Below are 24199 nucleotides of genomic sequence, written 5' to 3'. Positions count from 1 at the left end.
TGATAAAATAAGTCCACAACATGAACCCAATTATTTCAACTCAACTGATAGATCCACGGGGTGAAGAAAAAAAAAGAAAGAATCATAATATTCTCTATAAACAGTTTGTTATTGCTGCCTCTTTCTTTTTCCTTTCTGTAACAACATTGTCCACAAGGTAATTTGTACAGTCACTAGCATGTCCATGATGAATCAGGCTGGGAACGCTTTACGTGGAGAAACCAAGAATGTAAATTTTGAACTTGGGAATAAGAACTCGCTAAAGATTGAATCATAAAAATAAGCCCGGATTGCTTTTTCCCTGCAGCAGACCACTTAGAACAAAGAAGCTTCCAAACCCGGGCCTCGTCTCTGACGTGGAATCCCAAGTCCATCATCCGACAATATCCCCAAAAGGGTTAAAGGACAGAAACCCATCAAAGAGGGAACTCTTTCTGGAGGATATCAAGATTCCTAGAGTCGCAAGCTTCGAACATGTCATTCCGAGAAGCACAGCTGCCAAGAGGGAGAAGATAGCATAGGTATGAGTCGAGACAGATTGCATAGGCATGAACAAGAGTTATTTCATCCACGAGGGTATACCTTAAAGAAATTCTCAGATATTGCCAGGCATTATCCGCCTTTGGATTCATTGCAAGAGCTCGGACGTAGTAACGAATGGACTCCTCGTACATACCCTAAATGCAAAAGGACAATGTTTATGCGTTCAAGAAAATAATTTTCCGTCGGGTATCACAAGCTTCTTGTTTAAATGCCAAGCAAGCACAATTAAATGATAATTATCCAGACTCTTTTCCTGGCATTCAACCTCTTTTCTGCCATACTTAAGTCCGATAATATGGTTTCACTCAGGATTGAGCTAGGATGATTTGCTTGAATAGCCCTAAAAGAGATGACAAAGAAAAGTGACAAAACCAGCTTCTACTCGGGAAGGAAATAGAATACTTCATAATACTTAAATTTGATATAATCTGACAGCAGCGGCCAAAAAAATACTTGAATAAGAAAAGGGATGGAAAATCCTGTTCGTGCTCAGTTTTTAATTTTTAATCTGAATGTGCATAAGATTATGAGCAAACTCTTCATTCTCAAATACCATGTCTTAAAATGAAAAGCAAACAAAAAACATCGGCAGTAATAACAAGCCTTAATCCCACTAGGAGGGGGAAAATGAAAACTCAAACAAAGAAACATAAAGGAGAATTCCCGATGTTGAACTTAAATGTCAAGCATAAGTCGGAAAACTTAAGGAGGAAAAAAGGAAATGTTCAAACGCATGACTGGTCAATGATAATAGAATCCCTTTTGGCTGTTTATTTTCTGTAACTCCACCTAATTGTGCACGTTTTCTTTAATTCCACCAACAGTAATGCTCAAACTTTAAGCAAATGTTTGCAATTGAAATCTTATTTACTTGCTCAGCAAAAAAAAAAGAAAAAGAAAAAGAATTCTCATTTACCAGCACCTCACTTCCCTGAAATAGGTAGAAACCAAAACAGGAAACACACACTGCAGTAATTCAGTAACACAGATTAAGCATGAAAAGAATGAAAAGAAAGCTCATAAAAGTACCTGATTGGCATAACTAATACCCATGTTAGCCCATGCACGAACATAATTAGGCTTCAAATCTAGTGCCTGGAGAAGCCAGTATCATAACATAAATAGCATGAATATGTTGTACACCAGGAAAAAAAAACATGAGAACTTGATCGCAGAGTAAACATAGTCATTAAACTTGCACTAATGAAAAACTACAGAGCAGGAACTCAACAAAAAAGGGAAAAAAAAGAAAAACTACCAAGCGGGTAGAAGTTGCAATCACAACTACAGACAGCTCTTATTCTTCTACAGGTAAAGAAGCAATTAATGGCATATGGCCTTGTGCAAAGTCGCCACAGAAAGATGGGCATACAACTTGCTGGAAGAATGACTAATAATGGTTGAAGGCTGGAGAATGTTACGCCTCCAAGATAGAACAAGAGCGGCATATAAACAGAGAAAGAAGCCTCCCTTGTTTTGAGAAAGACGACTTCCTATTATTACTAACCTGATTTGTTTCAGCACACATGCATCAATAGAAAATGAGAAACACGCATCATCCTACTGTTGGAGTATTTCCCCACGCAAATCAACTTATAGACCAACAAGAATTTATAAACAACACCCTAGTGGCAGGCATACAAGAACATCCCCCGAGATTTCAATTTACTTCCTCCCTTTACCACAGAACAATATCTTCCTCAGAGAAACATCAAACTTCAGTACACCCTCCCTTCTTTCCTCTTCTCATCTTGCATACCTACACACTAGTAATTCAAACACTGAATGTATTGTAATAAAGATCAATAGAGCACCAAAAGGCTTTCACCAATATTTTCTTGTCTGAAACAGCTTGTGTCCTCTGGCAATTATGGTTGTCGATGTCCTTCCCTACCCAAGCAAAATTATTTTACTAATTGCTGGTTTACTGCTTATTTCAATGGCCGCCTTGTTAATTATAGTTGTCTCACATCATATACAAAATTAGTAAGCACTGTATTGCCACATAAGCTTTTACTTTCAGGCTTTCTAACATATACGTACAACTATCTCACATCATATGGTAGATGTCCATGGAATTCCATCATTTCACAGCCCATTTGTCAAAAGCCATACATTGAGATATATCTTCCAAAGAAAGTAGTGAAATAAATACATAGGTCTGTTTGAGAGTTTTAATTAGGTTAAATAAAAGTAGAGGAAACGCAAAACTAATAAATGTTGAAATAGTGTAGTTAAGAACTAAAAACACCATGCATAACAGAGGGTGTAAGGAAATTTGTATTGAGATAAAGTTTTAAGCTTCAAGTTAAGGTAATATGTCAGAGATCCCAAGAACAGGTACAAGTTTTGAACAGAATTAACATCTAAAACTTGAAATATAATTAATAATTATCAAGGAGGAATTTCAAAAGAGTAAATAGCATAACGTTTATTTCATGGTTAAATGATAATGAAAAGGGCACCATTAACAGGTACTTGTCAAATAAGGAGTACCTGTTGATAAGCCTGGATTGCATCAGCGCTCTGGACACTGTTAGCTTGTGTTGCACCAAGCTTGTTCCATAGAGAGTAATCTTGTGGCTTGAGTTTTAGAGCAGCCTTAAAGGAATCAATGGCTTTTTCATATTCTCTGGATAAGTTATACAAGACGCCAAGTACTATGTGTAAATCAGCATCCTCAGGTGACATTTGAGCAGCATCAACAAATAATCTAGCAACCTGTATGCCATCCACAATCAAAGAACATGATCTTAGATGAATAACAGATGCAAGTGGATTTGTGTATCCACTGCTGGGGATTTTCATTCCAACTATGAGAGAAGAAGGGTAATGAAGCACGGTGCAACAATACATACATCAGCAAAATAAGGAGAATCAGACATCTCAGGTGGGGTGAGATTCCCATACTTTGGATGGTGGTGCAGCCAACCATAAAGGTACTTTAATGCAGCTGCTTGTTCTAACTCTGAAATTTCAAAAATATAATTATTTGTCGTATGGTTGATATCATCTAATTTGGTCTACTCAACAGCTCAAGACATTGTGCACTTTTTGTACAATATTAATTCCTGGAAACTTGAGTTTTACAACCAAACACAAAATCCCGAAATGGCCAATAAAATTCAACTGGAAACATAGTGGATTTATGGCTACTAAAGCATTGAGGCATAAGTAAGCAATCACTGACCATTCGTATGACTCACGCCAAGAGCAAGAAGTACTTCCAGGTTTGTTGGTTCAACCTCCTGTGCACGCATCATGGCTGCAATAGCCTGTTGCAAGAGCAGTTTTACAGCACAAATTAAGCACTTGAAGACCAGTAAACATGTTTCCAACTTTCAAAGTTGAGATCAACACGAGGAATCTCCTGTTGATTTAACAGATGATATTTCCTACAGCCCATATATATGTTACACTCTTAAAAGTTTCTTTAGACAACAGAGTTGTAAACAATCTAGATATAATCACTAGAAATCTTAACTATTTCAATAATTGAAACCTAATTAAAACCATGAATGCATAAACAATAAGAAATATAAGGCTACACATAAGCCTTAGATATACAGGAGGCACTTGATTATCTAGGTACCATCAAACCATGCCAGAAGCTCTAAATACTGAAAATGTCAGCTGTGATTAGGACACATTTTCTGATCACTAACAGCCCGCATGGAACCAATTCCAATAGAATTAGAATTCTAATTCCATATTTTTAATGATTCCAACAGAATTAGAATTCCAATTATTTTGTTTGGAACAAAACTTTAAAAATTATAATAGAATTCCAATTCTTATGTTTGGAACAAGATGAAAATGGAATTAAATAAGTAGTTTGACCAGATTACCCTTAACAACTCAATAAAAAAAATTAATATACAACATTAAACAATTGATTTTAATTTTCAAATGTTCTCTATAGAATAAATAACATTGAATTACATACTCCTGTATTGTAAAACAAATTTAATTAAGATGTTAGATATTAAAAATAGGATTACGTGGCCATCACATATATAATGATGACATTTTATCATTAAAAATGTTATAATTAAAACAAAATGTTAATAAAAATAATGCAAAAAATACAATTTTAATAAGTATTTCTTCACAATGTCTAAGATAATATAAGAAATTAACATCAAGTGGAATAAAAGGAGAGGGAGAAGCTAAGAAAACCCTATATATTATACATATAATGGGGAAGGGTACTTGTGGAAAGAAAACAAATAAATAAATGGGGCCTAAGAATTCCAATTCTTCTTAAAAAAATCCAACCAACTTTGATCAGAATTTTAATTCCTGAGTTGGAGGGTAAATTGAATGCTGATTCCTATACTTTTTTCATTCCAAACACAAGAATTCAATAAAACTCTGGAATTGGAAGTTTGGGGCTATCCAAATAAGGTCTTGGGTAACTGGGGCACTGGGTCATTGTTTAAGGATAATTATTAGCTAAACAACTTACAAGTGATAAGGTGTGCAATAAGCACAAACTCTAGCAGCAAGATGATGCAAATAGCATACTCATCAAGATAAATTAACTGGGAATTAAGAAATTATCTCCCTCAGGCTTGAGATAGAAGTTTGCCGTGGCATGTCACCCAAACAGTTAGTTTGGTGCTAGGAGGCCTACATAACTCTTTCAGTCCTGTTTTGAATTAATTGAGAAGGATACAGTATATTTGCTGACAGTCCAAATTCATGATCATCAATAACCAAGCATTGGAATATCAGTAATCCAGAAACAAGAAGTGATTGCAGGGAAGAATGTTCTCTTCTATTTGCTGATAGTCCAAATTCTTCTAACTTCTGGTGGAACATTTATAACAATATCACATGTCCATTTTTACCATTTTTACTTTCATTTCTGGAAAGAAAGGTTTAGTTAAGTATTATTCCTTAGAATACAATGCATAAAAGGGCATAAACTAATAAATACAAGAAGACATACAGAAAATCAAGTGCAAGTAATATTTTAACCTGTTCATCGTCATCATTCTCTGCATGGGCTATTCCAAGCAACCTCCAAGCTTCAGCATTGTCAGGATTTTTAAGAACTTCAGCTTCAAGAGCAAGTACAGCTTCACTCAAAAGCCCCTTCCGGAACAGTTCATGGCCTTCTTTCAATGGATTGGTGTGACCAACATAAGGATTCATGTCAGAGAACTGATATACCCCCCTTTCTGATTGTTGCTTGGCAGCTATTTGTTCATTTAAATACCTACACATTGATTACCCAAATGTTTCAAGCAACAAGAAAAGCATAGTTGCAGCAGATTTCAGAGCAGTAGTAGCAAGAAATCATGTTAAAACATCTCTTCTTAAGCATGTAACTCAACCTCGTAAGATTCTTTTTGGTTGGAAAAGAATAAAAGGAAAATGTTACTGTAGATAAAAAAGTAGGGCTGGGGATAGATGAAACAGTCTATTGAAGAGACATGTAGATAATGTTATATTCCAACACATAGAGCGGAAGAAAGGTAGAGCACAACAGAAGCTTAAAATGATGAGGATGGATAGTAGCACTTATCAAGAAACAAGACATTTCGACTTTCTTAAAATAATAAAACAAGGAGGGCAAACAAAACTATAACAATTTCTTAAATTCGTTAGGTGGGATTGGCTACAGGAAGGGCAAGTAAACAGGGAAAATACAGAGCATTACACTTAGTATAGTTACTACTTAAAAGTCTTAAACTACTGGGTCCACCATTCTTCCAAATCTTTTTCAAATAAATAAATAATCAGCGTGCAAAGAGTTTCTCACTGGACTAGTGATTGCCTCTCTTCAGATCACTGAATGTCTTCATCCTAAAGAAAATAGCATCCAAAAATTGCTGTTTCTTAAGATCATTACTGACAAAGGTTCTAACCATGCTCCCTTTTATATGAGGTTGCAGCAAAATTATTCATAATATGAACGTGGGTGATTTGAAGAGAATAAATTGTTCAACTGTTCAGATTTCCTTTTAAGACCCCTCCTGAAGTTCATAATAGGATATGATGAACTTACAGAAAGCTAATTGTCAGATTCTGGATCTGACAAGCTAATTCGAGAATAGCGAGAGGGAAAGAGAGAGAAGACTTGAGAGAAATTGGAGGGAAAATAAGGAAGAAATTTAGGAGGGAAATGAATTGAGAAGGAAACTGATTTCCTGATTTCATTCAACATGCTCAATAAGGTGCCCCTGATCAATTTATATACTGATCAAGCTCAATTGGGCACCAAAAGCCGTTGGGCCTCGCCCATGTGCATGAACAAGTGGTCATGTGCACTTACAAGTGGCTTCCGCGTGCGTTGGTTACGCTTCACGCAATCTTGCATGCTGGGACATTTTCCCCAGCTAAGCACAACGATTTATTTACATTCTAATAGTGCAATTCTACTATTATCTCTACTAACAATTAGTTACCGTAACAATCCCGGCCCCTTAAAATGTTTCTTGTCCACAAGAAATATGTAGTAGGCTTGCCACATTGGGAAATTGCTAGAGAAGTTCTGGTAAGTTTTCCCAAGTATTGTCGGAATGCAAGGAAGACCATTGAACTAACACCTGAATCATAGGAACGCCATTGTGGTGTGTCACCCGTCTGTCTACGATGGCCATGGGAACTGCCTCTGGAGGTACTTCTCTCACTATAGGAGGTAAGCTCGGGGTAGAGCTTTGGCAACCCACTGATTTCTTCAGCAAGGATACATGAAAGACTGGATGTATTCTTGCTTCAACAGGTAGTTCCAATTTGTAGGCCACAACGCTGATTTTCTCTACAATTTTGAAAGGGCCATAGAACTTAAGATTCAACTTTGAAATGGACTGTTTAGTCAATGCCTTGTAATGGTGTGGATTGAGCTTCAAGTAGACTTCATCCCCTACAGCAAATTCTTGTTCGCTCCTCTTTTGATCAGCTTGTTGTTTCATTCGGTTACTTGCCTTGGCCAATTCATCTTTCACCATTCTTAATACTTCGTGTCTCTGTTGGAGGTAGGCTTCCACGATGGCTACTATTGTGTGACTTCCTAGGGTAGGAAGTAAATCCGATTTGTAACCATAAAGGGCCTCGAATGGGGTCATCTTAAGTGAGCTATTGAAGCTAGTGTTGTACCACCACTGTGCCATTGCCAACCATTTATGCCATCCTTTGGGCTGCACAAAACTGAAGCACCGTAGGTAACCTTCCAGGCATTGGTTAATGCGTTCGGTTTGGCCATCCATTTCAAGATGGTATGCTGTAGACATTAGGAGTTTGGTTCCGAGGCCTTTCATAAGCTCTTTCCAAAACAAGCTGGTAAATATTTTGTCTTGGTCAGAGACAATTGATCTAGGGACGCCGTGTAGCTTTACCACATTATCCAAGTAGATTCGAGCCATTTCCTGAGCTAAGAACGGATGGGTTAGGCCGATGAAATGGCTAAATTTTGTGAATCTGTCTACAACTACTAAGATACAATCCTTCCCTTCCGATTTTGGTAGGCCTTCAATAAAATCCATAGTAACATTAGTCCAAGCGCAATCTAGAACTTCTAAAGGTTGAAGCAAGCCGGGATGGGCCACTATTTCATGCTTGCATCGTCTACAAACCTCACAATTCAAGACATATTCCCCCACATACTTCCTTAGTTGCGGCCAGAAAAATAACTGTCTGACTTTGTGGTATGTGTTTTGGATACCCGAGTGTCCTCCGATGGGGGATCCATGCAACGCATGAATTATCTTGTCCTTCAGTTCCTTACAATCACCGATCACTATCCTGCCTTTGTATCTTATCACTCCGTTGGTAAGTGAGTACCCTAGTTTGCTGGTAGTGTTCATAGTTAGCTACTCAAGGAGATCCTTGGTCCATCCGTCCTCATGGTAGCTATAAGTAATTTCTTGGAACCAATCGGGAACCGCTGTAGATATAGTTGCGGCCATCCCTTCTTCATGACAGCAGGATAATGCATCTACTGCAACATTTTCTTTTCCCTTCCTGTATTAGATCACATAGTCTAAGCCCATGAGTTTAAACATACCTTTTTTCTGTAATTGGTTGTGTAACCTTTGTTGTAAAATGTATTTCAAACTCTCATGATCTGTTTTGATTATAAACTTTCCTCCTTTCAAGTAGTGGCGCCACCTCTCTACTACCATTAGCACTGTCATCAGCTCTTTCTCATAGATACTAAGGCCCTGATGTCTTAGGGCTAAGGCTTGGCTGAGAAAAGCCAGGAGTCTTCCATCTTGAGTCAATACCGCTCCTATGCCAGTGTTGCTTGCATCTGTTTCTAATGTAAAGGGCTTATCAAAATCAGGCAGCCCTAATATAGGCACGCTGCTCAGAGCTCCTTTTAACTGCTCAAAGGCCTCTTCTACCTTAGTGTTCCATTGGAATCCATTTTTCTTTAACATTTCTGTCAAAGATTTACTTATGGAGCCATGGTTCCTCACAAATTTCCGATAGTAACCAGTAAACCCCAAAAAACCCCTTAAGGAGCGTATGTTTGCAGGTTTGGGCCAAGCCATAACGGCTTCAATCTTCTTCGAATCAGTTCCCACACCTGCTCCTGATATAATGTGTCCAAGATACTTGACTTGGGACTGTGCAAAGGCACATTTCGACCGCTTGATACATAGCTGATTGAATTCCAAGATCTCAAATGTAGCCCTAAGGTGGGTAAGGTGTTGGTCAAAAGAGGGGCTGTAGATTAGTATGTCATAAAAAAAAATCAGCACAAATTTTCTAAGGTAGGGTTCAAAAATCTAGTTCATAAGAGCTTGGAATGTAGCTGGGGCATTTGTGAGGCCAAATGGCATTACGGTAAACTCAAAATGCGCATGATGTGTCCGAAAGGCTGTCTTGAAAGTGTCATCAGATGGACTCTAATTTGGTGGTATCCAGCCCTTAAGTCTAGCTTAGTAAATATGGTTGCATGTTTGAGTTCATCAAGTAGATCATCAATGATGGGAATGGGAAACTTGTCCTTAATAGTTATGGCATTAAGCTGTCTATAATCAACACAAAAACGCCAAGTTCCATCTTTCTTTTTTACTAATAAAACAGGGGAAGCGAAAGGGCTGTGGCTTGGGCGAACAAGATTGATCTAACATTTCCCTGACCATTTTCTCAATTTCGGATTTGAGTTTAGGTGGATACCGATAAGATCTGATGTTGACAGGTTTGGCTTGGGATATGAGAGGTACAGTATGGTCCAAAGAACGTTTAGGAGGTAAAGTCTTAGGTTCTACGAAGAGATCTTGATATTCATTCAGCAACGAATCTAAAAGGGTCAGTTCAAGTACCTGTTGCGAAGACTTTGAGCTTACTGTCTGAAATTGCTCCCCTCGCTGATCGCTGGCCTCAATGGAAAATAGATGAGCCACCTGTGCCCACTTCTTTTTGAACATTCGTTGTAACTTCTTGCCCCTTATCAGCTTGCATGCTCCTACCTCCATGTGGCCTTGCAGAACCACTCTCTTCCCCTTTTTATCCAACATTACTTCCATGTTATTAAAATCAAAACTAATGGGACTCACTTCCCGCATCCAGTCTACCCCCAACACAATATGGCAGCCCCCCAATTTGAGTAGTCTAAGATCAGCCTGGAATTCCTCCCCTTGCATCTCCATTGGCTACCGTGACTGATAATGGCTATGTCCTCATTGTCGACCACCCCATCCTTTTAGCCGTCGTTTCATCAATGAAACTGTGGGTACTCCCATTGTCGATTAACACCATGAGAGAACTATCGTGCACCTTCCCCTCCACCTTAATAACTTTGCTATTAGCCACTCCTTTAATAGCGTGTAATGATATGGTGCCACTGCCCTCGCCCCTTCTTCTTCTTCTATTGCTGCCAACTCTTCTATTTCGTCCCCTTCCTCTTCACCGTCCAACAACAACAGTTGTTTCCTACACTGATGCCCTGGTGTGTATTTTTCTCCACACCTAAAACACAGTCCTGCTATCCTCCTTTGCTCCAACAGCTTGTCTTTGCTCAACGTATTTAGAAGGGGTGCAGGTAATGCGGGATACCTGGTAGTAGGACCCGTCCTCATTGCCTCTCTTCCTAGTGGTCTACCACCCTGATATACCATTCCTCCTTGGGCTCCTCTTATTTGTCCCTTTTGTTTCCTCAGCAACGCGTCAAACGTCATTTCCTGTAGGTAAGCCCCCTCCGTTGCCTCCAGAACCGTCCTGGGCCTAAGAACTTGTGTTGCTGATCGAAGCTCCTCATTAAGTCCTCCTATAAAGCTGGATACAAAATAATCTTCAGTGAGGCCGAGATTTCGATTGAGCATCAACAACTTGAGTTCTTCAAACTTCGCTTGATAGTCCATCACTGAGCCTTCATGTCTCAAGCGATTAAATTCTTGTACTATATCCAACCGTCCCCGTTCTCCGAATCTTTCGTTGAGGCCTTTGGTGAAGTCCTCCCAATTATAGTTCGCTCTTACCCTGGACCATCCTTGAAACCACACATCTCCTTCATCGTGAAGATATGCTACTGCCAAGGCCACCCTCTGATTCTCTGGTACTTGGTGAATCTCGAACAACTTCTCACACCTTCTCAACCACCATCGCAGTTTAGTACCTTCGAAAGTTGGGAGTTCCAGTTTAGGAATTGGAAATCCCCGCCTCCGGTCTACTACCGGTTCATCACCTACAGTTGGCTCTTCTTCCGATTCGATAATTCCCGCATGTCGGTGTGGCATACCAATTCCTTGTATAATTGGTTCTGTCCGTTCTCTAGGTGGAAAATTAAAGGAGATCCTTACTTGTGGTTGATTTGCGAACATCAACATAAATTGTTGCAGCTGATCTCACAACAAATTCCCTTGATCTCGAACTTCTTGCAATTCCTCTCGGATTTGCAAGCGCATATCCCCCTGAGTCGATCGGCTAGAGCTTCCAGCTTCCTATCCACCGCCGATCCTATCCTTTCTTCCACTGTTTCAACTCTTCCTTGCATCTCTGATACTGTCGTTGTTACCTGTTGAAGTTGCATCTCTATCTGACGCATCTTAGTACCATCCACCATTGATCTAATCGCCTTCAAACAATTTGGCCCGGAGCTTGCTCTGATACCAATTCGTCAGATTCTGGATCTGACAAGCTAATTCGAGAATAGCGAGAGGGAAAGAGAGAGAAGACTTGAGAGAAATTGGAGGGAAAATAAGGAGGAAATTTAGGAGAGAAATGAATTGAGAAGGAAACTGATTTCCTGATTTCATTCAACATGCTCAATAAGGCGCCCCTGATCAGTTTATATACTGATCAAGCTCAATTGGGCGCCAAAATCCGTTGGGCCTCGCCCATGTGCATGAACAAGTGGTCATGTGCACTTACAAGTGGCTTTTGCGTGCGTTGGTTACACTTCACGCGATCTTGCATGCTGGGACATTTTCCCCAACTAAGCACAACGATTTATTTACATTCTAATAGTGCAATTCTACTGTTATCTCTACTAACAATTAGTTAGCGTAACACTAATGAACTTCAAGAATATTTTAGGCTAATAAATGAAAAAGAACTAAATCCTCTATTGTACACCCCATAGTTGTCAAAGGCCCAAATTAATGCTTGGGGCCTAGGCATGATGGGCCAGGGAAAGTGCTAGCTTAGGCACATAAGGCACACATTTATTCAAAATGCTTTCAAAATACTTAATACACTATTGTTTTTGTCAATTCACAAGGATACTAGCAGATTTCCCAATCCTAAATTAAGGAATGGTTTCTAAATCACATTTAGGAAACTTCCTAATTCTGTCCATATGTACCTGTCATGACCCTATGAACAATAAAGGGGTATTATTGTAATAGGGTATAATAGTTTGTTAGGGATATTTTAGCAAGTGGTTAGAAGCACATGGGAGCATGTGCTAGGCTGTTAGAAGGCAAATATGCCTATATAAGGCTGTTGTAATGGGTTTGTTTCTTTATCCAGAAATAAAGAATTGAATTTGTTTTCTCCTTCCTGAATTCTCTCCCCTTTCTTTCTTGATCTTCATCTCTTTCCCTTCTATTCTTCTAATCCCCCTAACACTTCTTCTAATCTCTCCCTCATTCTTCCAAATTCCCCTCTAATTCCCTTTTGTTCTTGGCCTTAGATTCATTCAATTCCTAAATTGATCCAAGGTTAAACCCTAGATTCATGACAAATTGGTATCAGAGCAGTCATCCTTGGTTGTGTCTTCTGTAAGTTCGTTTAGTTCTCAACAGGAAGGTAGGTCGTACTCTTAGGAGATATATCAGACGGTTCCAACGGCGAATTCAACAGAGCAATCGTTCCTCAGCTGTAAATTTTCGACTGCTCTTGGTGTAAATTTTGGATCCACTTGAAGAAGGAATGATAGATCAAAATAGAGCAAGCCATTCTCGAAACTTAACGAGTCCAAGGAGGCAACTCACGGAGGCGTCGCCAAGCCAACACTCCTTGGCAGTGATTCCTGCAAATAGTAACAGTAGCTCGTGCGAACTCAGCAGCGAGTTTGCATTGGTGGAATCTAACGACTTGGTGTGAAACCGATTGAGTAGTGACTCAAGAGATTCCACCCAACTTCTAGAGTTTTGACAACTTCACTTGGCCTCGGCGTTGATAAACAAGCGCGACCAGTGATCACGACCCGATCTAGAGGATGTCGATCCATAGTGACCAGTTGCAATTGAATTCCAACACTCTTGGGTGTTAGTTGCGTTTAACATCCAAACAAATTTCCGACGATTTTGGGTCGGAATTGAGGGCGAAGCTGGTCAAAAGTGACAGGCATGAAGTGGACCAAGTCCGAGGCGAGGCGGGCAGACCCAAAGCGATCACAATTGTCTAAGATTAAGCAATCTTGGTTGAAGATTCAGAGCCGATGATTCTCGGCGGCTCCCAAGAGCGATTCAGCAATAGAGAACCCACAGTTGCACAGGTCGATTGGCTTCGTGGGTGATCAAAGCTGGTTCGGTGGAAGTTTGGCAATTCTTGTTTGTCGTTGGGAGGTGAAGTAAGTCAGGCGAGTCCTCTAACCTGTTCTTGGTGGCTCTGAAGGTGGTGGAATAGGTCTTGGATCTCGGCTAAGAATCCCAGCAATTTCGGTAATTGATTCTAGCAAAGCTCGGAGCAGCTACGAGTGGATTGTTGAAGGTGAATTTGGATGGGTGATTCGTGGCTGTGAATTCCAGCGCTCATTTGCGGTAATTCCGATCCGACTTCATTAAGGTAGATCATAACGGAGCAGTAATTTCAGGCGATAATTACAATCATATTCTAGGCTACTAGTAAGTGTTCTGTTGGTGAGAAGTCGACCATGGGGAGCAGTTCATGCATGAGACAAATGGAGTCTCAAGGGCAGCAAAAGAAGGCTGTATTTTCAACTGGGAACAACAGGAAACATAAGGAATTCGGCCAAATGCTACATGAACAATTGCAGGAGTTTGCAATGATACTTACTAAAAAATATCATTACAGCTTCCCAGCAGAATTCTTTGAGGATTATCATGAAAATTTTAATAGAAGACTTCCTAAAAATGGAGCAACCGAAGGAGAAGTCAAGATTATGGAAGAGCGATTCATTGCTTACTTTAGATTTTCAGCAGAAAAAGAAGCATTTTGATTTCAGCAACAATGACAAGAAGGATAACTGGCATTATCCAAAGAGAATCAGTAACAATCAGGTGGATAGGACAACAGATGTAAAAGGAGAATTAAAGGAACACATTGATTCCTTTGGAAATGAAGTTCCCAATGAGGATGTTCCAAATGATACTCATGGATGGCCAAAACTAGAGTTGAATGATGCAGCTACCTGGATGACAAAGATAATAGAAGGCAGCCAGGAGTTTTTGTAATTGGAAAAAAATTATCTGATTAAGATTGACAAAATAGAAGAAGAATTAATACATCAAAGGGCAATTACCAAAAGGTTACAAGCGGAAAGCTGGGAAGTATTTGATCAAGTGACCAACGAAACCAAGGCCAACTTGTTACCCTTGGCATCTAATGCATGGACTAAAGGATTAGATAACTTGGAGGGTTCTTTATCAAATGATAAGAGGAAGACAACACCAGCAGAAGGAAGACTTGCTGATCCTAAACGATGCCACTATGTTGCTGCCAATTTTGAAGATGATGAGAAGAAGGGAACATATGTGGTAGCTGGTCGGTTAGAGTTTTGGAATGATCGACATTTGAAAGCTGTAGGGTTGCAGATTTCAACTATTACCTGCGACAAGGAGTGACTAAATTCATTGAAGGCATTTGATGTGGAGACATTGAAGGTTTTGGCATTATATTGGATCCCCAGACTATGGGTACTAGCAACCTTAATTTGGTAGCTATTGCAAACCCAAGGGAAATAGTATGTTACTCTTTGGAGGAAGATGCAGCCTTGTCTGCAATGATTATCATTTTTGTTTCAATTGAGAACCTAAAAATGAAGAAGAAGAGACCTAGAAGGAGGAAGAAGGAAAAAAGGATGAATTAGATAGAGAAGGTTGAAATTGCATGAAGAGCCATGGCTACTTGTTGCAAGTTCTTGGGGACAAGAACTCTCTCAAGGAGGGAGCAATTGTCATGACCCTATGAGAAATAAAGGGATATTATTGTAATAGAGTATAATAGTTTGTTAGAGATATTTTAGCAAATGGTTAGAAGCACATGGGAGCATGTGCTAGGCTGTTAGAAGGCAAATATGCCTATATAAGATTGTTGTAATGGGTTTGTTTTTTTATCCATAAATTAAATAATTGAATCTGTTTTCTCCTTCCCGAATTCTCTCCCCTTTCTTTCTTGATCTTCATCTCTTTCCCTTCTATTCTTCTAACCCCCCTAACACTTCTTCTAATCTCTCCCTCATTCTTCCAAATTCCCCTCTAATTCCCTTCTGTTCTTGGCCTTAGATTCATCTGATTCCTAAACTGATCCTAGGTTAAACCCTAGGTTCATGACAGTACCTTAATGTGTATTCCCTTCTATGTTTTTGAATTATTTCCTTATAAATAGTTTCCATATGTTGTAATCTTTTCCTCTGTAAGAGGATTCCTGTGTATATTCAATGGATTAAGGAAGAATTATTCTGATTTCCTATATGATATTAGAACATTCCCTTCCACTGCCAATATTTCCAAAACCCTAATAGTACCTTCATTGCACTTCTTTGTGCCGCCACCTCTAGGGTTTCAGATCTGTTTATTCTAGAACCCTAATATAGCCTTCATTGCTGCTTTTCCAGAGCTATGCACCCTTCATTGCTTATCGGCCGTGGAATTCCTTCCCGGTCTCCGATTTTTCCCATGTTCAGCCCCTTCCTTTCTTCAGATCCGATCAAGAGTTCTACTAAATTCCTGTTACTTAAAGCATGCCCGAGATATCTAAAGCCACTCCGACTATGACCTCTGTTGAATCCTATCCAAGTGATCAACAGTCAATAGGAGTTAAGTGATTTGCCCGACATGCATCCATCCTATTAGCTAGATGGAAGAAACTTCCTGCAATGGTCCCAGCCCTTGTTAGCAATTCGCCTAGTTATTTGTGTAGAATACGCGAATTATTCCGTATTTTTATTAAAAGTATTATACTTACATATTTTTCAAATATTCAGATTAATATGCGAATTATTACACTAAAAAGTATAAAACGGGTTTTAACTGAATTTTTTAAAAATTTAGCTAAAAAATTCATGGAGGTGCAACTAATGGTAGCGGCGAGATCTGAGTCGGGACGGCGACAAGAGAGGGAGAAGGAAGATGTAGCGGTGGTCGGCGAGGCGGCGAGAGAGCCGGTGGCCAGAGGCGAGGTGGCGGTTGCTGGACTGGAGAAGAATAGTAAGAGGCGGGCACGGTGCAGGCTGCGCGACAAGAGAATGGGAGAGAGGAAGAGTTGCTAGAGTCACTAGCTCACTACTCTTGTTGTCTATTTTGCTATAAGGAGTAAGGAGGTGTTAGAAGATAGATAAAGGAAGTAGGAGTGGAGGAGGAGGACATGGAGAAGAAGAGTGAAGGCAGTAAAGGTAGACAAGGGCCGCGACAAAGGAAGGGAGAAAGAGGAATGAGAGAGGAAAAGAGTTCTTTTGGAGAAGGTGAGGGTATCTTAGGGAGAATGAGGGTATTTTTTGAAGCAAGATGTTAATTATTATATATATATATATATGTAATGTGTATATATATATTATTATTTAATTATAAAATAATATATTTATAACATTATACTTGTAAAATATATTTTATATGTAAATTAAAATATATATTTGAAACCTTACCTATATATAATATGCTGAATTTTTATTGCCGAATTTATTCAATTGAAACGTATTAAACACGAATTAATTCGATTCTGAATTTTTTCCGTACGACGAATGTTTTACCGAATTTTTTACCGTATTTAAAATATATTGAACCAAATAATACTTGTACTTTTACCATTCCAAATTTTTTTCGTATCCTGAATCAAGGGTCCCAACTTGTGAGAACATTCCTCAAAGGTCGAGGGAAGCTAGGCCACTTGACTGGAACCCCTCCAACAGATTCAGATCCCACCTTCTCAGCATGGTAAACTGAAGATTCATCAATCATGTCATGGCTTCGGAGCGCCATGCAGCCGAAGGTAAGTAAAAACTTTATGTTTTTTTACCTCAGCTAGGGATATTTGGGAGACTATGAGGCAGACCTATTCCAAGATCCAAGATGCCTCGGTAATTTTTTAGATTAAGACTAAGATTAGTGGGACAAGATAAGGGGCATCCCTATAACTGAATATTTCAATAAGATGAAGGGATTGTGGCTAGAATTAGATCACTATCAAGATATCAAAATGGAGTGTAGCAAGGATGCTGCCACCCTTAACCAAATTTAGGAAAGAGACAAGATAATAGAGTTTCTAGCAAGGCTCAATCTGGAGTATGATCAAATAAGGATCCAAGTACTTGGTAGGGAAAAACTACCTACTCTTAATGAGGTTTATTTCCATTGTTTGAAGTGAGGAAAATAGGAGGGGAGTCATCCTAGGAGATCACAGTGTAGATATCCTGGCCATGGTGTCCAGCAATAGAGAAGGGACACGATTTAGGGCAGGAAGGATAGAAAATTCAATGAAAAATTTAGGGTGTGAAGGCTTATGGTGCACTTACTGCAAAAAGCCCAGGCATACTAGGGATAACTGCTTCAAACTTCATGGCAAAGAAGCAGTGTTGAGCAAGATGGGTAGATTTAAGGATCTGTCGCCCAAGACCCAAGCCTATTTATATAGCAAAGACCAAGGAGAAGCTAAATCTGCAGGTAAAACTGAATCTCTTGGATCTGATTTTACACAATTGAATGCAGAGGAGATGATCAAACTCAAAAACTTCCTAAGGACAATCCAAGATGGAGACTCCTCTCTTGCCCAGCAAGGTAAAAGCATACATTCTAAGTGTTTTTCTGCCTTTAAAACTGCTAGGAGTATCGATTGGGTTCTTGACTCAGGAGCTACTGATCACATGACCCCTCACTTGACTTTTTTTTATACTTATTAGCCTCTTGTAAACCCTAAACAGATTGTTATTGCTAATGGAACCACTATTCCCATTACTGGCCAAGGCACAGGTACTTTCAGCCACTTGTTATCGGCCAAACAAGTCCTTCATGTCCCACATTTGGCCACTAATCTTATATCTATTCATCAACTAACCAAGGAATTAAATTGCCGTGCGATATTCTATCCTCATATGTATGAATTTCAGGACATGACCACGGGGAAGATGATTGGTGTGACTGATGAGCACAATGGATTGTACATCCTACACAAGGCAAACCATCCTAAGGAGAAGCAGCCTGCAATTGTTTGCTCATCTCAGTCAATTTCAGCCTCTACCACCATTTGGCTTCAGAATTATAGGCTAGGTCATCCTCCTTTTCCTTTATTAAAAACTATGTTTTCTCGTTTGTTTATATCTTTAGATCCTAGGATGTTTCAATGTGGTGTGTGTGATGTCTAAACACCATAAGAGTGTCCTATCCTATCCTATCAGCAATAAATTATCATCTAAACCTTTTTCCTTGGTTCATTCAAATGTTTGGTGACCATCCAAAATTCTCAATTGTCCTAGAGCTTGGTGGTTTGTGTCTTTTATTGATGATTGTACTCGCATGTGTTAGGTATTTCTATTAAAAGAGAAGGCAATCATTAGTACTATCTTGCCTTATTTTTGCAAAATGGTTTCAACTCAATTTGGTACATCTATACAAAAATTCAGAACAAATAATGCCAAAGATTATTTTAATAATCAGTTGAATCAATTTTTCCAACAAGAGAGCATGGTTCATGAGTCTTCTTGCATAGACACTCCACAACAAAATGGAGTGGTTGAGAGGAAGATGAGACATCTTATTAATGTGACTAAAACCTTTCTTCATCAAAATCATGTCCCTAAAACCTATTGGTGTGAAGCCATTTTAACTACGGCCTATGTCATCAACCGAGTCCCCTCTAAAGTACTCAATCACTGCAGCCCATTTCGATGCCTATCCTCATTTTTTCCCGATTTTTGTTTGCATTCTCCTCTTCTTCTCTGTGTGTTTGGTTGTGTGTGCTTTGTACACGTTCCCAAAATTCATCAAGACAAACTTGATCCCCGTGCTCTTAGGTGTATTTTCCTAGGTTATTTTGCAACCCAAAAGGGTTACAGGTGCTATCACCCACCAACTAGGAAGTTTTTTGTCTCCAAAAAAGTCTCTTTTCTTGAATCTAAGTCCTTCTTTGACTCTCAATACCTTGGTCCTCAGGGGGAGCCTTGAGGAAATGAGGACTAAAACTCCTTTGATGCTTTTCCAGACCTAACACCATCTCCCAGGAAGCATATTTTACATGGCTCTGGTTCTACAGCTTCTTCTCCTGCTGATTCTTCTTCTCTTGTCCCTACTTTTCCAGCTCCTATTCCTACCCCTCTACGGAATGTACTAAGCAAGCAATCCAAAGGCCTCCATCTCTATTTAGGTTTAAGGGTTATCCTTCTGTGTTCAAAAAGAGGCAGCCTATTATGGAATCTCAGCCCCCACTAGCATTACACAGGGATTGAAATTGCACAATCATCAAATTCATCTTTTTCTAGCCCTGTTTCTAACAATCTAGACCTACCAATTGTTGTGAAAAAAGAGGTTAGAAGTTGTACTTTGCATCCTTTAACCGATTACCTATCCTATCATCGTCTCTCTCAAAAACACAAAAGCTTCCTGACCTCATTGGACACTATTGGTCTTCCCAAGTCAGTAGAAGAGGCCCTAAAAGACCAAAATTGGAAGCAAGCCATGCAAGAGGAAATGAATGCCTTAAATAAAAATCAGACATGGGAGTTGGTGCATAGACCTAAGAGAGTTACTCTAGTTGGCTGCAGGTGGATATTTAATTTGAAGTATAAAGTTGATGGCACATTGGAGAGGTACAAATCCAGGTTGGTGGCCAAGGGCTATACTCACTCCTATAGCATAGATTACCTTGAGACATTTACATCAGTGGCAAAGATGACAACAATAAGAATTCTTATATCCCTAGCAGCCAAGGGTGGAAAATGCAGCAATTAGATGTAAAGAATGCTTTCTTACATAGGGATTTAGAAGAGGAGGTGTGCATGGAAGTGTCCCTTGGGTTTCAGGAAAGGGACACAAGTACAGTGTGCAAGCTTAAAAAGGCCTTATATGGGTTTAAACAGTCTCCCGAGGCATGGTTTGACAGGTTTTCTAAGGCAATAAAGTCTATGGGATACGCCCAAAGTAGGAGTGATCACACACTCTTCTTCAAACATTCAGGTGGAAAAGTTACTGCACTCTTTAGTGTATGTTGATAATATAATTGTACCTGGAAGTGATATGCAAGAACAACAAATTCTAAAAGGGAAATTAGCAAAAGAATTCGAGATCAAAGACCTTGGGGTGCTTAAATATTTTCTAGGAATAGAGATGGCTTACTCAAAGGCTGGAATCTTTCTATCACAGCACAACATTCTTGACCTTCTAGCTGAAATAGGAATGATAGGAGGAAAAGGGTCTAGCATACCTATGGATCCTAATCTCATATTACAAGAGAATTTAGAGGGGAAAATGATAGACAGAGGGAGGTTCCAAAGATTTATTGGTAGACTAATATACCTCCCTCTCACACACTAGGCCTGATATTGCTTTTGTTGTTATCTTAGTAAGTAGGTTCATGCATTGCTCAATTGAAGAATACATGCAAGCTATAAGGAAAATCCTGAACTATCTAAAGGTAACACTAGGTAAAGGTATTTTGTTTAAGGCTGGAACTGAATTGAATGTGAGAGAATTCACTGATGCAGATTATGGCGGCTCCATAATTGATAGGAGATCCACCACAAGATATTGTGTGTGTGTGTGGTTTTTTTTTTTTTTTTTGAGGGGGGGGGAGGGAATCTTGTGTCTTGGAGGTGTAAAAAGCAAAGTGTTGTGGTAAGATCTAGTACAGAGACAGAATTTAAGGCAATGGCCCTTGGATTGTGTGAGCTTTTGTGGCTTTGGATTACCTTAGAAGACTTGAAGATCAAGGTTGAAGGTACTATTAACCTATTTTGTGATAATCAATCAGTTATTAACATTGCTCATAATCCTGTGCAGCATGACAGGACTAAACATATAGAGATTGATCGACACTTCATCAAGGAAAAATTGGATGCTGGTTTAATTTGAATTCCAAATGTATCATCTGAAAATCAAGTGGCAGATGTGTAAACTAAAGGGCCAGCTGGGAAAAGATTTAATATTTTAATAAGCAAGCAGGGAATGGTTGCTTGAGGGGGAGTGTCAATTCACGAGGATACTAGCAAAATTTCCCAATCCTAAATTAAGGAATGGTTTCTAAATAACATTTAGGAAACTTCTTAATTCTGTCCATATGTACCTTAATGTGTATTTCCTTCCTTGTTTTTGAATTGTTTCCTTATAGATAGTTTCCATATGTTGTAATATTTTCCTCTATAAGAGGATTCCAGTGTACATTCAATGGATTAAGGAAGAATTATTCTGATTTCCTACAGTTTTCAATATATACCTATAAGAAGGTAGATGCAAACTCAAAAAATAATAAATGACAAATGAATGACCAACCCTATAATAACAACAAATATTATTGCAGAAAAATAATTAATTTCTTTTGCAATTAGTTTCTTAACTGCAAAAGTGATTAGAGTAAAGAAAGAATTATAACATAACACAATGCAAAAAACAATTACAGGAAAAAAAAAATTACTTTCTTAGTTTCTTCTAATTTCTTTTGTAATTAGAAGAAAAGTAAAAAAAATACAACTGAACACGCAGCAAAAACAGTTAACAGAAAAAACAATTAGTTTCTTTTAAATTGCAAACAAATTAGAAGAGATAAAAAAAATAATAGAGCACACAGTGAGAACATTTGTTTCATAGAAAGAAATTAGAAGAAAGAAAGAAAAAATTCAAGTAGAACACAGTAGAAAACAATTCTAGCAAAGAATTAGTTTTTTTCTAAATTGCATAAGAAATTAGAAGAAAGAAAGAAAAGTGAAGCAGAACACAGACGAGAATAGTTCTCAGCAAGGGAACATCACTGACAAAGTATCCCGACAGCGAGTGGGAGATCTAGTAAACCTCCGGCTTACATCGCTATGTTCACCTCTCACTAGTATACAAGAATATGCAACCAAATCAAGAAGAAATAAGATTTAAGATGACAAATGGACAAGAGATAGGGTTTTAATACACATATGTACAAGACATGCCTCATGCACCTTGCATGAGGCACGCACCTTGTGCACCTAGGCAGCACCTCAAGCATGGCATTGTGCCTCTGTGCGACTCACACTATGGTACATCCATTGTTTTATCATGCATGCCCAGCCACAAATATGGACATTTTCAATGTACCGGTACCAATATGTATCGTGCATGCATTCCTCCTTGGACAAAATATGTATCAAGCACTAAACAGAAACCATGTGGCCCATCTAGTGGTGATAACACAATTGTACATCAAAATACATGTTGGACACACATCATGCACCACATGAATGTTCAAACAGGATGACTTGGTAAAAGTTTGTCTGCTTGAAAGTTGAGTAATCTCTACTTTTGTTGCGTATAAGCATCTTGTGGGCATTGGACTTTGCTGGGTTTTTTTTTTGTTCTCTTCTGGCTTCTGATATACCTTTTTGTAGATAATTAATTTATTGACCACTGAATCTAAAATGGTCTTACATTTATGGTGTAATGGCACATAATTGACAAAATAGGGTAAGTTTTAATGTTTAATGGTATTTTAAATGGGTTTTCCTATCCTGCGTCCTAGGAGAACAATAGAAAAACCCATTTTAAATTCATGAATTGAATTAAACTATTGTTATTTTTTTATGTGGCTTGTTGACAGAGGCACGCCCATAAAAGCATAATTTTGTTCATATCGCAATCATCTATGCCCTCATTTTCTCCTAATAACAGTATCATTACAAGTATCCATTTCCACATCCTTGTCCATGCTTATTAGCTACTGAAGTTAGAAGCTTTTTTTTTTTTTTTTTTTTTTTGGGGGGGGGGGGGGGGGAGAGCCAGTCAGCAGACATGATTCTTACCATTTTGAGGAGAATAAATTAGATGAAGTCTCACAATTTTTCTACTGTTTCAAGATGATACCAAATTTCAAATAGAACATAGTCAATCTAGTTTAAATGAATAAGAGCACTAAATCAATAACACTTACTCATCATATGCATGAGTCCAGTCATCAGAACTCTCCCCTAATGCCCCTTCACCAACCTGATTGCCAAATTCTTCTGCCCAGTCCTGAACATTCAACTTCGAAAATTCATTGACCCACTGGTCATCAACTGATCCACGTTGTTCGCGCTCCCTAGCAAACTCATTGGCCCATCTATCTGGTCCATGAGAAATCTGAAAACAGTAAAGCATTTTAGGCTGCACATATTTGACTGGAGGCACAGCTTACCATAATAATGAAGAATATCAGAGGAAAGAAGGAACTTAAGTAAAGCAACCTCACTAACTATAAATCATGGAACAGAAGCTATGAGAATTAATATACATATAGACTTCCAGTTACAGCTCATGACATATATTAACCATTGCAAATAAAAAAATGAAAAGAATTTTTTACAGTTACATTGCATGTAAAGTCAGGGAAGAGGAACATGAAAAATACTTATGGCACCTTAAATAGCTAAGGCTTAGTTGGGGTTTTAAGAGCCAACATAAACTAGTGACTTTAGCAGAGACAATGAATAGTTCGGTACAATGGGTATTAACAATTTTTTACTAACAAAGTAGCCGTAAGTGAAAGGATATCATTATGAAAGAAAAGCATAGAAAGTTTTTGGCTTAATTATAACCTAAATTGGTGAGGTTTAAAACTGTATATGCTTCCACAACAACAGAAAAGGTAGAAGAGGTTGACTGGCAGATCACAATCTCGGTTGAGCACTTCTGCAAATGGAACCTGGACCCATGGTCTAAAGCTAGCCCAACAACGGCACAAACGTTAGAAGCAGATTAAAAAGTATGAGCTGTGAACTCTGTCCACAAGTGAAGCTCGAACATTTGAAGAAGTCTCCACTCGTCAACCACATGGAGTAAGGCCTTATCATCAAACCACCACTCTTGGGAAGCTAAACAGCTATTTGCTAACAATATTAATAAGGGATCCTAAAAGATCTCACAGTCTG

At 38.8% G+C, this 24199-nt stretch overlaps 1 protein-coding gene across 2 annotated transcripts in view; it reads right to left on the bottom strand.

Annotated features, from left to right (window-relative positions):
* Positions 1-8: 8 nt before the first annotated feature.
* The window catches only part of LOC127811724 (peroxisome biogenesis protein 5), a 45018-nt gene continuing 20827 nt past the window's right edge, over positions 9-24199 (bottom strand). For both annotated transcript variants that reach the window (XM_052351870.1, XM_052351871.1), the window contains 8 exons: positions 23221-23411; positions 5527-5767; positions 3734-3818; positions 3402-3511; positions 3040-3264; positions 1573-1638; positions 583-677; positions 9-495 (listed from right to left, as the gene is read on the bottom strand). In XM_052351870.1, the coding sequence (XP_052207830.1) occupies positions 417-495; positions 583-677; positions 1573-1638; positions 3040-3264; positions 3402-3511; positions 3734-3818; positions 5527-5767; positions 23221-23411 (1092 nt within the window). In that variant the 3' untranslated portion in view covers positions 9-416. The remainder of the gene's footprint in view (positions 496-582; positions 678-1572; positions 1639-3039; positions 3265-3401; positions 3512-3733; positions 3819-5526; positions 5768-23220; positions 23412-24199) is intronic.

The sequence above is a fragment of the Diospyros lotus genome, chromosome 10 (assembly GCF_014633365.1).
Source record: "Diospyros lotus cultivar Yz01 chromosome 10, ASM1463336v1, whole genome shotgun sequence".
In the NCBI taxonomy this organism is placed as follows: Eukaryota; Viridiplantae; Streptophyta; class Magnoliopsida; order Ericales; family Ebenaceae; genus Diospyros; species Diospyros lotus.
The sequence above is the reverse complement of the archived record's forward strand: the minus strand, read 5'-3'. Positions and strand labels throughout refer to the sequence as shown.